This window comes from Syngnathus floridae, chromosome 7 (assembly GCF_059516105.1).
Source record: "Syngnathus floridae isolate MCC-2025c chromosome 7, RoL_Sflo_1.0, whole genome shotgun sequence".
NCBI classification, from domain to species: Eukaryota; Metazoa; Chordata; class Actinopteri; order Syngnathiformes; family Syngnathidae; genus Syngnathus; species Syngnathus floridae.
The window spans coordinates 7165730-7184432 of record NC_142419.1 but is presented as its reverse complement, the minus strand read 5'-3'; the positions used below and the strand labels follow the sequence as shown (position 1 = coordinate 7184432).

Below are 18703 nucleotides of genomic sequence, written 5' to 3'. Positions count from 1 at the left end.
TTTCACCAATGGTTTTGACGGCGACCCCTGTAGGATCACTTTTTTTTTTTTTAAACGCCATTGCCATTGTCTTCAACCATTACTCATCCAGTTTCTGCCATTGTCTGTGGTGTTTTCAATTTCTGCTCCATATCTTTTTATATCTTCACCAAGACATTACCCATAATGGATGACATTGGATGGATGATTAAGGGACAAAGACAACATATTTAATTTGCTTCAACACTAAATGCAACCATGCATATCGGTCTTCTACAACCATATATTTTTATTTTGTGAACTTAATGATATGAAAGATGGTGTATACAGTGTGTACGTCTATTTATCTGCATTGCGCGATGCAAAGTAGGTAAGCTCAAGGCAAACCAGAAGGCAGACACCCCAAAACCCTTGTACATGCTCTCATTTTCCAACCAAGAATTTAATCGTAACTAAGGTTATAGAATACTGAATGTAGAGAATAAATTAAATCCAATACTCAATAACTCCTATTTACAATACACCACAAGCCAAATTGTTGGCATCGACAACGTTAACTGAAAATATATGATATAATGCAAGTGGGCATGGGCATTGCTTTTGAATTCTGATCCAACAGAATTAAAACCAATTCATGAGAAAAAAAAATGATGGTACTTCATATTTTGTTTGCACTTTTGAAGCAATGATTTCAATGATAGAATTTCTTTAACTTTCAATGAGACTTTTGCAACTACTGGTCAACAGATGACTGTCCCCAGGTGAATTGGTGCCTTCTCTACACTACAGCTCATTCCACAGATGTTTAGTCAGATTTTGATCAACGCTCATAGAGGACAAGTTGAGAATATCTTGCTGACTCATCACCTGCTGTTCTGACATTTGGCACATTTTTGATTCAGAATGCCTTGGTAGCATTGAGATTTCATTGTAGCTCGATTCAGTACACGTTGTTCAAGATGTAGTAAAACATAAGCCCTAGAACATAACTAGGCTTTGTCCGTGCACTGTGCTTGTCTGTAAATATAGAACTCAATAGATTTTCTCTTCTCTCTAAAGGGCATTCCCTCTGAAGCTTTGTGGTTTGTAATATGAATGTTTTGTTGACAAATTGTGGTCTTGTCATTTTCAAGTTATATCAGTGAACATTGATAACTTTTATTTCTTAAACTGAAGTCTATTAAAAGTTAACCTTTGTGTATAACACTTGGATTAAAACACCAAGACTATTGAAATGTGGAAGAAAAGCCTCCCACAGAACTGACATTCAATGTCCTTTATTAGCCAAGCATTCAAACTGTGCAGCATCATGTAGTCTGGGCCCACACATCACAATTTTCAAGTTAGGGCAAAAATAGAAATTGTCACATAACTAGCTACCCAAAGCTGTTATCAGACATCACTTGGACAGCGATCCATACTTCCTCATGCCGCACACTGTACAATTCATTTACATAGAAAACGTAAAGTGAAAGGGTCCAGTGTAAGTCCACAGTAACGAAAAACACAGTCAAACTGTGTCAGGCGCATCATGGTGTGCCAATGTGGGAGGGAACACAGCAGACTTGTTTACCGTCCAATGGAAACGACTCTCTTCATTCCCTTCAAATTATGCAATTGTGCAGGAATGCCGAATGATGGGTAGCACAGTTACCAAATTCTCAAACAAGCTACACTTAGACTTTCACAGTATAATGAGCCCACGCCATCCCACACAGTACTTTGTAGTTTCCATTCATCTACTTTCTATATCACTTAATTTTTTCACTGGAAATCCAAAGCCATTGACTATGTGACTAAGTAAAGTATTATGTACATTAAACTACCATGTTTTATATTACTTTTATTAACATAAACTTCTGTATCCTTATCTCATTCTTTCTTCCAGTGGCCTTGTTTCTGGTGGATGATGATGGAACGGCTGTGGTTGTCTTTGCTGTTGCTGGCGGCAGCATGCAAGGGACAACATTGTCCGAAACGTTGTATGTGCCAGAGTCTGTCGCCATCGCTCGCTATTCTCTGCTCTAAGACAGGCTTGCTATTTGTTCCTGTTGCTATAGACCGACGTACCGTGGAGCTTCGGCTTCAAGAGAACTTCATCACAGGTAGTGTGGCAACCTGTGAAGTCACTCCACAAATATTTCCTTACAAGCAATTATAAACAAATTTCTTTCAAGGGTTTCAGCCATTGTAGGTACTAATTTTGTGTCTGCTCTTTTCCAGCTGTCCGGAGGAAGGACTTTGCAAACATGACCAGCTTGTTGCATCTGACCTTGTCCAGAAACACCATCAGTCAGATACTCCCTTCAGCTTTCAGTGACCTGCGGCGACTTAGAGCCCTCCATTTAGACTCAAATAGGTTAACTGTTATTAAGGTAAACGGACAGCATAGGTTGATTCTGTTTTGAATTATTACATTTATATTTTGGATATTGAAGTCACATACATACAATTGGTTAAATTTAGTCCAAAGGTGACCCACCAACTAATTTTAGTTTGCACTTTGATTTTGGTTAATGCATCCAACTCGAAGGTTGGGGATTCAAATCCAAGCTCCCTTTGCAACGGTGTGGAGTTAACATATATGTTTTCTTTGTGCTTTCTCCGAGTACTCGGGCTTCGCCTCGCATTCCTAAAATATGCATGTACTGTAAGGTTCATTACCCTCTAGGTCTGAATATGAGTATGAATGGTTGATTGTCTATAAAGTTTCCCCTGCAATTGGCTGGTGGCGATATTGGATGTAAAACACCTCTCACTCGGATGCAGCTAGGATAGACTCCTGCTCACCTAAAACATTATTGAATGGTATAGAAAATTGATGGATGGAGTGATATTTTTGTCATTTGACTGATGGTCAGTGTAGCTTTCACATTTGAGCAGAAGTGAACCAAATCAGTGTTTACCTGCAAATGGACTGAAGCCAATGTTAAAAAAAGAATGTTCATGCTTGATGGAGTTCGAACAAGTTTGTTTTAAGTTACCACAGTCTTAGTTGTGAAGTCAGCATTAAAGGAGGATCAGTATTAAGCCCTAAGGCAGGAACAAGCAAATTGAGGGCTTTGCTAAATCAGTTAAATCCACTCAGTCTAGTATTATTTTGAAGATGTGTTTGATATTAAAGACATTTTATTCATGTAGGTATTTATTTATTTTTGCTTCATTTAGGATGATCATTTCAAAGGCCTCACCAACCTTCGCCATCTAATTCTAGCCAATAACCAGCTCCACTTCATATCTCCCCATGCTTTTGATGACTTCCTGTCCACACTGGAGGACTTGGACCTCAGCTATAATAATCTTGCTAATGTTCCTTGGGACACTATTGGACGCCTAACAAACGTCAATACCTTAAATATGGATCATAACCTTATTGAAAATGTTCCTCAAGGAGTTTTCACCAACCTACACAAACTTGCCAGGTAATCCCAGTTTTTGTTCAAAACAACTCAACAATGTTTGTTATTTTTTTGCAAAACAACCCAAAGTTGGATCAACCTCCTAGGTCGGTCTAATTTTTAACCCAGCAGTTTTAAGGGTGTTCACTTTAATTTCACAGGCTTGATATGACATCCAACAAACTGAAAAAAATTCCTCCTGACCCTCTGTTCCTGAGAATCCCAGTTTATGCAAAATCCAGAGGAAGCCCCCTGTCATCCTTAGTTCTGAGTTTTGGTGGAAACCCTCTCCATTGCAATTGTGAACTTCTGTGGTTGAGGAGGTTAACCCGAGAAGATGACTTGGAGACGTGTGCTTCACCTCCAGACCTTAGTGCCAAATACTTCTGGACAATACCTGAAGAGGTGAGATTTTATTTTGTACGTATACATATGTATGAAAATTTAAAAAGCTAAAAGGGAGGACATTGAACAGGTGATTTAAATGTATGCTTTCTTCTCTTAGGAATTTATTTGTGATCCGCCAGTATTAACCCGCAAGTCACCTCAGACTCTGACTATGGAGGGCCAGCATGCCAGTCTCAAATGTAAAGCAAATGGGGATCCAGAACCAGAAGTCCATTGGATCAGTCCTGAAGGCCGACTAATCTCGAATGGCACAAGGTATATACTATATTTACTAAATTATGCAAGATGGAAATATGGAGATGTCTGGACTAAGACTTCAATTCAGAATTCCGTCATGGCAGATATTGCAACCAAATGTCCAACTGTGGTTTTCAGGGTTAAATATTTAAAAAAGTAAAATTTTAATATTTGTGATTTCTTTCAGAACCTTGGTTTTCCCAAATGGAAGCTTGGATATCAATGTTACCTCTCTCAAAGATGCGGGGAACTTCACCTGTATTGCCTCTAATGCGGCCGGTGAATCCACAGGAAGAGTGGAACTGGTTGTAACGCCAATGCCCCATCTGGCAAACAGCACAAGTCGTAGCAGAGACCCATCAGAGACCAGAGAACCAGCTCCTTCTGACATCCTAACCTCATCAAAGGTCTTGATGCCTAACAACGAGACCAGAACAGGAGATCGCAGGGTTTCCTTGGTGGAGCTGACAGGAAACTCTGCCCTCATTAGATGGAGCAGTCAGACAACAATGTCAGGCGTCAGGATGTTCCAGGTCCAATACAACAGCTCAGGGGATGACACACTGGTGTACAGGTTGGTCTGTCTACATGTCTAAATTGTTATTTAAGTACAAATGTTTCCCCGCACAAGCAATCTTTACGCATGTTAGAAAAATCTCTTAAGTGTCTGCATATGTGCTGCTGAGTTTCTGTGCGCATTTGCTTGTTTGATAATCACGGCTGTTCTGTTCTGCTGCTGCCTTGTGGTGAGAGCAGATGATAGATGATACACATGGAGATTAGCCAGTCATGCAAGATCAAATGTCTAATCAACTGAAAATATGAAGAGTTCTGCAGTGGAACATTGCTATAGATAATATAGCAAGCTAAATTTGAGAAGGGTGACAAGTTACTATAATGTTAATTTTCTTGATTTTTTTTTTTAATTGTCAGTATTACAGATTATGTTTTATGTGTACTTATTTAATTTCTTTGGCATTTTAACTTCATTTTAACTTCATTTTACTTACATTAATATTTACTTTGAACACAGCAGAGCTTCTCATTTAACAGATGTTTTAGAAATCCTGGAAAAGCCTTGTTAGTTTTTGGTACTGAGACATACTCACAGGTTTCCATAGCAACACATGGGCAATGTCAGGTTAGACCACAAATGGAAAGTTATCTGTATTTTGGTGTGAATGTAGTGAGTGGGCACACATTTAGGTAGGGGTATGCATGTTTCTATCCTGTATAAAAGTGATCTTTCCAGCTTTACTCTTTCCATTGTCAGCAGGAAACTAAACAATATACAAAAAATGACAAAAAATATGGCCCAGAAAAAATCCTGTTTTTTACTAACATTGTGCATCGTTCTCACACACACAAAAACACTAACCAACATGATCATTAATCATTAAAAAAATAGTTGGTTATTATTTGTGTATTTACTTTAAATGCTGATAACCACGAGTGAATAGGATCCTATCCTATGGAAAGTACCGGATTTTCCGGACTATAAGGCGCACCGGACTATAAGGCACACCTTCAATGAATGGCCCATTTTAAAACTTTGTCCTTGTATAAGGCGCACCGGACTATAAGGCGCACCATTAATGCATCATGTCAGATTTTTAATCCAAATCAAATCATTCTCCATTTGATCTTTTTTATTTCAACTTCAGACGCAACAAATTACTTTATAATCACAAAATAATGATCCATATTCGTTTTAATTGATGATTCATAGTCTTCAGCGGGCCACTTATGATTGATTTCATGACACAATGCTTCGGGCCAGTTTAAATTTAGGAATTTGGTCCAAATATAAGACGCACCGAACAATAAGGCGCACTGTCGGCTTTTGAGATAATTGCGGGTTTTTAGGTGCGCCTTATAGTCCGGAAAATACGGTATGTGTGATTTTTTTTTCCCCTTAAAGTCTAAATTCATTTCATGGCTATCTTTGTGATTTATCTTAATATCATGCTCATAACCTATGAGAGTCCATTACAGGATGTGTCACTGCATAGCCTTTTTGGAGAATAAAATCAAAAGCAATGCACAATAAGTGCATGTGCATGCTTGTGTAGTTCTTCCAGCGTCCTGTCTGTCTTTGGTCAATATCCATTAGCAGGGCTGAGGCACTTTACTTTGACAAAAGAAGTGTGACGAAAATATAGGGCACAGAACGAAAGGGTACATGGTACAAGGAAAACATGGAAATAGTATACTGGATTGGTGCGCAAAACAGAAACTCTTCCAGTGCAGTTTTTTTGTGTTGAAACAAATCCAGACACACATCATGATATAATCTCTTCCATCTCAAAATCATTTAATCTTGTTTTTGTTCATTCTCATTTCCGACCTAGAAAGAGCACTTCCCACCCTTTTCCGACTGAGTACCAGGGTCTCAGATTTGGGAGTGTTGATTTTCATCCCAACCGTTTCACACTTGACTGCAAACCGCTCCAGCGCAAATTGAAAATTGCGGCTTGATGAGGCCAACAGAACCATATCATCTCCAAAAAGCAGAGCTCTTAAACTGTGGCCACCAAAACGGACACCCTCAATGTCTTTAGCTGCTCCTAGAAATTCTGTCTATGTTTCTTTACGTGTATCCAGTTCTGTCATTGGCTATCTCTGAAATTGACACACTTTGATGATTTTAATGTTCACTTCGTGGGTCTATGCAAACATGATGTTTGAGGTAATTATGAGGCATAGCAGTTGCCCTAGTGACTATCCACTACCTTCAGGAATTGGTGGATGTAGATAAGGAGCAAATAAGTATTGTGTCTGTGCATAACCGGTGTCACCTAGTGGAAGTCCACTATGTTCTCCTGCTTCAAAACTGAGCACACAAGGAGCAGTTTGGGAAAATATTGAGTCGTGTGTTAAAGCACTCTACCGTGTAACAATGTTGCAGAACTGCACGTCAGGAGCACAGACACCTTATACATTTATAGAAAAAAAAAACATTTTCGATTCCTATGCAGTTAAGGTGGACTGTAATATGTAGCTCTGTGTATTTATTGCATTCCCATTGCAGTTCTTGATATGATGGGTGAAATTAACATCAAATATCAAATGGTTCTAATCAAAGTATGCCATAGAGCTCCTATTTTCTGTCCGGGAAACTTCTTTTGTAAGCGAGAGGGCACATTTTCCAGAGTCACTATAGTGTCCAAATCTTAAAGACCCGTATACTGTATAGGGAAGACATAAAATATATTAGGAACTGTATATTCCTCATCTGGCTTGCAAGCATGTTCAACACCTATTACAGACAAGTCCACAGGGGTTTCATTCGGACTGCTCACATTACTTCCCGGTGGTAGATTGTGCGCATCGCAGTTGCTGCTCAGTGCAGTCTTCCATGAAATCCACCCGCATTTCATTGCCCAGAGTATTCATGTTAATTAAAACGAGTGACATCTGTATGTATGTATGTGTGTGCGTGTGTGTGTGTGTGTGTGTGTGTGTGTGTGTTGGTGGGTGATAACTGGGTCTCAAAGGGGATAGCGTCGGGGGCAGGTGATGAAGCAGTAGTATGCATATTGCGGTTTATGTGGGGGAATAAGATGATTTGTATGCAGTAGGGAATTGTATACACGTCTTACATGTGTTAATGTTGAAAAAATATGAAATATGAAAATATGAATTTCAGCTCATTTGTGTGACTTTATCCATTAAAATATGGCATTCAGTCTACTTGCTTTTAATATTTCTATATACATGAATTCCTTTATCTGATTTGAGGCTTGACTGTTGGTAAAAAAAAAAAAAGTTAGTTTGCTACATGGTTTTGTTACCTCTGCCAAGGAAGCACAGTCTTTGCCACTGCTGTAGTACTCAAAGGTTGCCTTAAATATTTCTACAGGGGATGTCCACAGACCAAAAAGGAATTTCCGTATTGAATCTGCGCTCAGTCTTGTAAACAGTTTGGCCTTGGTGGAGGAGGTCTATGCTGTGGTGTCAATAAGAGAGCTGTTCAATAGTTTTATCCTTGGCCTGTACCCTACCGTTCTCTATATAAAGTGTTATTATGTCCTTTTTCATATTCCTGCTAGCACACAAACACACTAACATACGTAAGCTTTATATTTACCGTTTGGCTCTGGCCAATATTAATTGAATGTTCTTGGTGTGCCGCTGCATTTCTGATTTTGTGCACACTTTGGCATAATTAAGATACGTATGCACATTTAGCTAAGCCTTGATTTTATGCACTGAGATTCTACGCGACTTTCTGTCTAACATGGTTTGGTCATGGACCCCAATTCTTTCTGTCGTAGTTTAAATGGACGAAAAGAGAAGACCACAACGATAAAATAAAGGTTGTACATTTGCACAATCGATCAAACCCACCGGCAGTAAGCAGAGGCAGGTTGACTACAATAATTACATGGTGAATTATATCGTATTAATTTTCACCCAGAACAATTTCCAGATACACTCGTATGCTAGATTCTGAAACTTTTTCTCCTTTCAAGACTTTCTAAACAACGCACGTTCAAGGTTTACATGATTCCCAAATTTTGTACCCCAAAGTCCGTGTAAAATTGAGGCTCAGCTGTGCTAGGATGGACACACGGTGTGGTATTTGTAGCAACTGCATGAGTCAATAGTTCACAGACACCAAAAAGCCTGGTCCTATTTGTCATACTTCTCCTATGTAGGCTTTTTCATCTTTTTCTTTGTCTGTATGTTAGTCTATCCCTCCTTCTACTTTGTAAAACTTGTGTGTTTTCCTGTGCTCATTATGTCTTCCACTTCCTGCTTAGAAAATGGAATGTTTGCTCTCAAACAGTTTTCTTGCCTCACAGATCTTGTTCTTCTTGTGTGTTCTTCTTTCATTTGCTGGTTGGCGTTCCATACTAAGTTACGTTTCATGTGTTCACATCTTTTTGGCCTCTCATCTCCCTTGTCGTGCTTCACATTTCCTCTCTGCTCTTGGAGGATTGCTGAACTCAGCAGAAAGCCGGCGGCTGTCCAACCCATAATCCTCTTGTTTGGCAACTTGCTGCTGTTTTCATCATCGGCCCAAATCGATGTTTAATTATACGACGACATGCCCACTCCCCCGCTAACCTTCCAGTTCTCTACTCATCTGTCCACTAACAACCCAGCCCCCACCCAGCCTTCAGATCCTCATGGATGGAGGGAATAATAATTAAAGAGAATCAGAGCTCAGCTTTCCCATGCAAAAATGGAGGAGAGAAGCAAGGGAAGGAAAAGAGAGGTGAAGAGGATGGAGATGTGATGAAAGGATAGATGATGCATCTTAAAAAAACATCTACAACGGGAGGAGAAGATGTTAAATTAGCGAGGGTTCTGGGAATTAAAGGGGACTTGGATGCTAAATAGGGATAATTGATGATTTCTCTCAGCTCCTTCAACTCAATAAAATGTAAGCAAATATAACAATCATTTCTGATTTTACATGTGGTTTTCTGAGTTCAAAAAATATTTCAGAAAATACTGTGGCCTATATACCAATCATACCATACTTAATAATTCACAGTTGGGTATTTTCAGAAGCTGTTTCAAAGGAAGTTATCACTTTGTCATGCATAAATCGAGTAATGCTTTATGCTGCTTTTCCAGGTCGGTATGGAGAATCATTTTTATTTTTTTTTCAAAACATAGTATTATGCTCAGTTAATGTTTTCACAATACCGACGACTTTGACACCATATCTGTATCAAGAGTAGGATTCAGGAAACTGAGAAAATGACTGCATCTGAATCCAAACTTTAACTGTTAAACACATAATTTCATGTGTGCCTTATCAATTGAATCCACACCCAGTTATAGGAAACTTGATTCAAGCAGCCATATTGATGATATACTTTGGGGAAGGGGTTGTATGTCATGGAAAGATCTATTCTTTTCCTGTTAGTATGGATATGAAACCCAACACTGGTTGCACTGTTCCTCTCTGCATGTCTTTCTGTCTTTTTTTTTAACATTCCCCGTCACTCCCTGTGCTTGATTGCTCTATTATTTATGGTCGCGCACTTGAGTTCCTGTGTCTTGTTTCTATTTTCTTTTGTAGCCTTTTGTAGCCCTTATTCCAAGATCTCCTCTGAAAATACACATTTACATGCCTTCATGCATAATCCCAAATTATTTTGTCATGGGTTTCTTTTCATATGTTTAGCATTCTGCATTTTCAATTCGTAGACGCTTTTGCATTGACGAGTTGTTTTGTCTTTTGAAAGTGTTTACCTTGTCTCTTCTTTAAGTAGTGTGTCGACTGTCCATTTAAAAAAAATCATACTGTCTTTGGTAAGTGGTTGAAGTTCAACAGACAGCAAATCCCACACATAAAACAAGAGAATTTAATAGACCAGCTCCTTGAACCAACTCAATGTCCATAATGCAATGGATTTCACAATTATGTATTACATCAATTACAAATCAATTATTTAGGAGTTGTCAATGTGTGTCTACAAATGACTCACAAACTTTTGAGACAAATGCAGGTTTGCACCTACTCAGTGCTAATGATGAGTGTGTAGGATGTTTTATAAAAACTCACTCATTTCCAATAGATGATTTATATTCACACAAGAATGCATTCATTTAGGTAGGTACAAAGCACTTAGAATTCAATAATTGAATATTTTGTATGTGCTCATCGAAATCGAGCACTCTATGCCTTATAAAAAATGTATAAATCAGATTTGAAGGCTGACAATGCCTCAAGACTCTCAAAAATCTTAACAAAGAAAAGACACATCACAAAGGGATACACAACATATTGCATTAATTAATTAATTTATTCATCTTTAAATTAATGAGAGTAAATGTTGCAAATAAAAATTCACAACACCAACAGAGCAAGATTAAAATCGTACAAATAAAATAAAATTAAAAAATTATTTAAAAAAAATACAAATGTTCATCAAAAACAGTCAGTATTTCATCTCACAATTCAACATAGTCTCAAAGTTATTTGCAACAGATAAATAATAATTATATATATATATATATATATATATATATATATATATATATATATATATATATATACATATATATATATATATACACACTATACCATGTGTAGGAAATTGTGTAATCTGAACATCCAGCAGAATAACTCGTTCACATGAATCTTTGAATTAAATACTAAAAATTATATTTACAGAGACTGGGCGTAGAGACAGCATTTGACCCCCTACATTACGGCTCCTTAATTATTTATATTAGTTTCAGTCCAATTCCACTGTTGCCCATTATTTTTAATCCATTTGACCCTGTTGCCTCATAACAAGAAGCTATTTTTTTAACTGATGTGGACAGCTGCTCTCTTTGTTTGGATTTGCAACATCTAATTTAACATAATAAAAACAATTGTTGTAAACTGGACAAAAATATAAAATAAAGTTGTGAAAAAATGGTTAACTACAAAATTATTTTATTTCCAGTTACTCTCAATGCATATGTTTCTTCAAGGCAAGGCAATTTTATTTATAAAGCACATTTCATACACAGGGCAACTCACAGTGCTTCACAGTCAGACACATTCGACTACAAGTATTCACAAACAACTAAACGACATTTAGAAGCAAAGCAGAAAAAACTAAAATAGCTTACAAAATAACATCGGAAATAGTACGAGTCTTTGTTCTATGTTAATTCATCGTGCTGTTCCCTGCAATCATGTACATCGAGTCTTTTAATATTCCAGTATGTTTATTGACAAACATTTTTAAGCATTGGGCCCTTGCTCCATCTTTTGTGCTTACTTTAAAGAGGCACAGCACAACCATTTATTTAAGCTCCGTTGTAGGGGTGTAGCAGAACATGACATAAAATGTGGTGAAAGAATTTGTGTTAATGATATTGAGTGCAAAAAATGTGTCCATGCTGTGATTTAATTGTAGTTAACGACAATAACTATTTTTCTGCCTTGCTAACATATCTGCTGTACTTAACACGAATTTGTATTCACATTTCTGTACTACCTAACATGTGCATTTTTCACCACTGCATACATCAGGGGTGGGCAAATAATTTTTACAAGGGGCCACATGAAAAACCTGAGTTGTGTCAGAGGGCCACACCTACAATAACTTAAACCTGCTCAATTTTCTTCCATTGTAAAATGCACTAAATTATTTATTTTAAATAGCTGGTACTGGTAATTAGAAGAATACAATTATTCTGTTTATATTCCTATTAAGCTATGTGAAATTGTGGTGTATAGGTCAAGTAAAAAATCAGTACAATTTATTTTACTGATTATATATTTTTAACTTGTTTAACTTTTCCTCAAATGACAAAGCCGCTGCCTCTCTGGGTGTGAACCGCGTGAAGTAATTCTGCTCTCAAAATGTGTGCTGACACAAAGAAAAGAAAAGTTGACAAGGAGTGCCGTGTTTTCAACAAGACATGGACTGCCAAGTATTTCTTTACAGAAGTGAAAGGTAAAGCCGTGTGCCTGGTTTGTGGCACACAGGTCGCTGTGTTTAAAGAATATAATTTGAGTTGCCACTACACGACCAGGCATGAGAAAAATACATCTGTCTGATAAACAGCGTGCAACAGAGGCTAATGCATTGCTAGCAAAACTGCAAGCCCAACAAGGACTTTTTAATCAAACTTCACACCCAGAGATGCAGCGGCTTTCTCATTTGAGGAAAAGTTAAAGAAGTTAAGAATACATTGTACTGATTAATGATTGTTTTTTATTTGACCTATACACTGGACAGAGACGCACAAAGGGCCGGATATGGCCCGCGGGCCGTATTTTGCCCGGGTTTGGCATACATAGAAGATATAATGCTTTTAAATTAATCACATTTAATGTGTGTCTCTCCAATCACAAGAGGATGAGGAATCCCTAACTTTAAAAAATGCACTTCTTAATCTCCCAGCATGAGCATGTGGAAACCTTTGAAAAAATGCACATTTACTATTTAAAGTAACTGTAGATGAGCTAAAACAATTTACTGACAGTCACTTTGTCTCAATAACTTGAAAAAGATGTCTGTGAAATTCCAGGCTCCAGCCCTACTGCTAGGGAATATAAGATTAGCCAGTTTCTAATCCTGCGTGTGTCCATCTATTTTCTCATTTTACTGCAGGGCCATACTGGGACACAAATGACACTCTGTTTGACCCAGATTAACAAGACACAAATAGAACAAAAACGCCCTTGTGTGCGTGAGTTGGAAGGGTTTATTAATTAAAGAATAGAAAGCTTTACACAAAATGATGCCAACAGTTTACCAATCTACAGTGCGAGCAACTTTGTAATTGAAATTAAGGAAGATTTCTCACCTGAACATGACAGGTTTTTAGTTTTACACATGTTAGATTGTATGTCAAAACCAGATGTAGTTTCCAATGATTTTCACTTTAATTTTGATTAATCGTCCATATCTTTAGCCTATCTAGCATTAAAACTAATCTACACTGCACCAAAGGCATTTGCACTGACCTCTTAGAGCCTGGCGCCACTTGAATAACATATGGCAAATAAGTGTGTATTTATGACTATCATATGTCATATTGATTCCTTTAATATCATTCGGTATTTTACTTTGACAACGAACCAATGTTACCAATGTTATGTTTATCCATTTGCCGGTTGAGACCAATCAAGCATTGACAACTCCCTGTGGTGGAGTTATTTACCCTAAGTGATAAAAAATATATATGATTATCAACATTGATCTCACAGTTTAATAAAATTGGGGTCGTTTCAATGTCAACACTTTATAAAACAGATGAATGAATGAATGAATGAATGAATGAATGAATGAATGAATGAATGAATGAATGAATGAATGAATGAATGAACGAACGAATGAACGAATGAACGAATGAATGAATGAATATGAAACTTTAATAGGGATTGTAATTTTGTCAACTAATACAGTACATATGGAAAGCATAATATGTCACTTTTAACAGGTTGTTAATTAGGAGGACACCTATAAAAGCTTTATTGAATTACAGCCGCATGACAAGAGATACTTTAAAGCTACAACCTTAAACAGGCCTGGCTAATCTACTTGACACATGCTTTTCTTGAGCTCCAATAAACTTGCATTGTCGATCGAATGCAATTTGAACTCAAATGTCTTTTGCAGCCTTCACAAGACTTTTAAGACATTAACAAGCATCGGCCTCACTCTCTCCCCCTATGGCCCACTTGGATTGATGTAAAATTAGACTTTAATCTACCATCTGAACTAAATACACTCTCCCTAATGTCAATACTGCTCATCCTACAAAATGCTAATCCATCCTTTTCCTATTTTTTGTCATTCTAATGCTCCAGAGTTCAATCCAGATTCACATTCAATCTGTCCGCATTTATGTTAGATTGAAGTCTATTTAACACATTGAGCCCTCGGTTCACGCCTCATTTTAAATGAATCCATTCCCCTCTGTGTATCTCTCTTGCAGCCAGTTTTTGGCTCTATACACTACATGCTTGATGGGCCATGGACAGTTTGTGAATCGATTGCGTTGATAAATGGGAGTAAGTGTAGCAGAGGCTTTCGAAAATCTAACCTATTAAAGCTAGTCCAGGAGAGTCCACTCATGGAGGCCAAATTACACACGGCCAGGCATGAACAGACACAAATACAAGGTATATGTTCGTTTGGAAAAGTGGGCCGTTATGTTTGGCTGCACGGCTGTGGGATCGAAGAGATTTAGCACCAGCTTCTAGGAACATTGTTAGGCTGTGGTCACCCTAGAGATTGGCTATTTGATTATTCTTAAATCAAATCACGGTAATTATAGTGGTTTATCCATGCTCTCAGAGTGAGGGGAGAGATGTAGTCCTTGTACACCGAGTTTCACAAAATATGTCAATATATTTACAAGCAACTCACATTTTCTGCCGTCTGGTGTTTCAAGGTTGCAGAATTAGCAATGTGTCCTTCTGTTTCTTAAAGCAACCTGTGGAAAAAATTACTCACAAAGTGAAGTGGACGTGCAGAGGAAGATGTGTGCAAAACGACCGAGGTAGAGGAACAGAAATTGCCTCAGTATTGGTTGCAATTATGGCATTAAAGTGGCTATGCTGCACCTGTTTTTTCGTACTATTTCTTCCGTATTGGATGTCCTGGGTGTGGTTTATGTATCACAATGAGAAAGTCAAATAATCAAGTGTCCAGGGTTTGAAAACAAAAGTTAAGGTTATTGTTCATGAGTTATTTCAGAAGGGGAATCCTATTGATGGAACTCAGGCAGACTCGCCTTGCTATTCTTACCTCAGCCCCTCCTCTCTCTCATTTACAGACTTTTAACACTTTGATTCCTTAATTAATTTATCTCGCCCAATTTTTTTCCCCAAAGATGGCTCACATTAAATTACTTTATTGCTAGAAGGCAACTTATAACCTTTTAGTCGTACAGACTTTGGACATTTAGGGGAAATAGGCAGGTGCTCCGGCTTCAACAATGCACATCCCCGTTGGTAAACAAAGCCAGTCTTTGCATAACGAAGACGCTATTGGGAGGATTTATGTGGTGTGTGGTATCTGCTCACTTCCACTTAATATGTATTCAAGTTATCCAACGTTCTGATGTGTGTAAGTGCAGAATTGATTTCAAATATTTACAGAGATAGTATCGATGGTTTTTGCCAATGTCAACCTAACTCTAGTTTAGAGTATTATATATGTTTTGTACTGTCTTTTAATTGTAAATAAATCATTATGTGCCTCACATTACTTCCTGAAAATGGAAGCATCTACAATTGTTTGATATTTGAAATGCTTCTTTTCATAGATCTATAACAACCCCCTGCCAGTCCACATAACAAGCAGAGTTAAACGTTACAGTCAAAGAGGCTAACAGATAAGAGCAGACGTTTTACTTCATCAGGTGCAAGCAGGGTTGACGGACAGAATAACATACACCAGGCTAGCTACACTATCCAAATTGCTGCATAAAACACACATTGACTGTAGAAAAATGCAACCTGGCCAATGAGAACACCACTGTTAGAAAACAATATTATTTTTATCTGCATTATGACGCTTTACTAATTCTGAGAAGGGCCAAACATAAGTAAATTCCTACCTCTGCCATTAGTTGAGGCATTTGCAAAGTACTGAAGGGACTCAATTTTGATTGTCCAGAAAGGCAAATGGCTAAGTTTTTGCTGTCAATGTACAGTTTTACAAAATCCTTGGGAGATGAAATAGTGCTGCAAGACTATAAAAGTTTTCATTGTTTCTTCAAGAAGCTGCTACTAAATGGCAAGGGCACCAAAAACAACCATTGTCCATTGTTGCTACAGAGTGTCTTAACGACAACGCCAGGTAACACATCACATTGCTTTTGTCAGACTGGCTTCTCTAATGACGTCTTTATTCCAAGAACGAGACCATTTTGCACAAGGATCGAGTAGTGATTTGATTTGATGAATTTAACCATGCTACTGTCAGTTAAAATCCCTAATCTCATACATGCGCACACACACAAATGTAAACACGTCAAGACCGTGTAGACAAACACACCCCCCCCACACACACACACGCACACGCACACACACGCACACACACACGCAAGCTCAGTTTAGTTGTTTAATGCCCTCGTGAGCACTGTGCCTATGGGGGAAACTGTCACTTTAATTTAATGCCGTATTCCCCATTATCCCAGCTTGCTAATTGATTCTGTCAGACTCTTCTGCTTGACAGAAACTGACATTTTCCCCTGTGTGGTTACGTCTGTCACAATGCATGTGTGGGTTCATAGTGTGTGTGCTCCTGGCCATTATTAACTTAGAGCCATGCAAATCTCTCCGTGACCATTGGTGTACTGAAAATCAAGGTAATAATCTAAAAGGTTGTAAAGTGTGACCTCGAATCTCTTTGTAGCATATTTTATCCTTTGCATCTTTTAAGTAATCAATAATCCGGCTTTTTTTCTGCTAGTGCACATTTGTGTGTTCTTGTGTGTGTCTAATTCTTTGTGAATGCTTATGCATTTAGAAATGAAATTCACTTTACACACTAACACATATTAACCGACACAAATCTACAACATCCCTAGAACCGATTATAGCAGTAACGGATTTATTGGTAATTTCTGTCATATTCAAAGCTAACTGGGCTGATTTTACAGAAAACAGATGTGCGTTTACACGCCAGCTTGAAGCAGAGCTTCAAGATAAAAAGATTATGATCTAGTTTTTCTTTCCTCACCCTTGTGATATTTGTATCTTACCATGTTGAAATATGCTTCTGTCTGCTGTTTGAAGCAGGGCACCTGCTGCTGCAAGAAAGAAGAGTGAAACTAACCTAATGTCACATAGAAGGAAGGTGGAACAATCTTTTTTTAGCATCCTGTAGGCACTCAGACCGTCAAAAGAAATAAAGCACATGGGGAAATGACTGTTGCAGATGTGATGCACAGTGATGTCATTTGGAAGCGCTTCTAATGAGTCAACGGCTCGTTTTCCCTGTCCCCATGCAAAAATGGTTACATTTGGCCAGTAAAATGCTTTGATATTTAACAAAGTATGAACTTTTCAACTCACTATACGATCCAAAAATCGATGCAAATTTCAGAACGACCGTGCTCTTGAGAAATCTAACAACTTCCGTGACACATCCTCAATAAATTATGCATTTGTTCCTAAAATATACTTTTTGTTTACCTTCATCAATGGTGGTGGGGCTGTCTATCAATGCACCACCAATGGCTTCTACATCGTTTTTATTTCATTACATGTCAGGGGTTGATGTATTGCTTTGACTCTACTTGAGACACTCCAGGCAATCGAGGTTTTCTTTTCAAACCACAAGAGATTGACAGTGACGTAAATATTCACACATGCAGTCACACGTACACACTCTCACTTCTTTATTATTATTATTATGAAGGCAATGGTGCACGATTCAGCCGTCTACTTTGTGGGCTGAACCGTGCTGATAGTTCACTCAGGCCATTTGTAGGCCCATTGTGATGAAGCACCGCAATTGAGTTATCTCTGGTCGAACTCAGCAAGCCTTCTAGCTTGCATCAACTAACCAGAGGATGAATATTAATGTTCTTAAAAACAGACTTGTGAGAAATTCATTCCCAGGTATCGTTGCTGAATGTCCCGGTAAGCACAGTACCTGCCCATATGGTGGTTAGATGTTTCGTCTTCTGAACCACATTTTGGGCATGTTCCTAAACAAACATTTTGCTTTCACAATTTTTTATGCTTTCTTGGCCTTCTAGGCTCGGCTCATCCATCATAAAAAACAATCTTCATCAAATATGAAACACACTATATTTACATGGCACAATCTCTTTAAAAATACATACATGGAAAAAACAAAAAGCTAAATGCTCGTGCTGTGCTTTTTCACATGCGGCATAATATAAAACATGACGAGGAGCTCTTTGGCATTATAGATAACCACAGCAGGGGCTTTTTGACCTGCAGTCAATAGATAAAAACCCCTCAGACCGCTCAACAAATTCTTGTCTAGATAAGGCCACGTCAATCACTCCCCCCTCCCACCCTGTTTGTGATTGTCTGATCTTGTCGGTCTATTTCTTTGTTTTAGCCTGGATCTACCCACCTGTTCATTTATTTTCCGGCAGTCACTGTAACCCCACAAGCTTCTAAATCCCATGCATCTCAGTCGGGCTCTCCCAACATGATCGAGCACACACAGAACCTACTTCAGACTCGACTAATCTCACAGTCATCTCTGACCAGATTA

The 18703-nt window shown here is 38.1% G+C and overlaps 1 protein-coding gene across 9 annotated transcripts in view; it reads left to right on the top strand.

Annotated features, from left to right (window-relative positions):
- LOC148394952 (leucine-rich repeat and fibronectin type III domain-containing protein 1-like protein) overlaps positions 1-18703 on the top strand; it is a 108371-nt gene that overhangs the window by 62264 nt on the left and 27404 nt on the right. For 8 of the 9 annotated variants that reach the window (XM_088380950.1, XM_088380951.1, XM_088380953.1 and 5 more), the window contains 6 exons: positions 1868-2084; positions 2203-2354; positions 3148-3401; positions 3539-3782; positions 3883-4040; positions 4210-4596. In XM_088380950.1, coding sequence (XP_088237076.1) covers positions 1886-2084; positions 2203-2354; positions 3148-3401; positions 3539-3782; positions 3883-4040; positions 4210-4596 — 1394 coding nt within the window. In that variant the 5' untranslated portion in view covers positions 1868-1885. The remainder of the gene's footprint in view (positions 1-1867; positions 2085-2202; positions 2355-3147; positions 3402-3538; positions 3783-3882; positions 4041-4209; positions 4597-18703) is intronic. The other variant, XM_088380956.1, reaches the window with a different exon arrangement.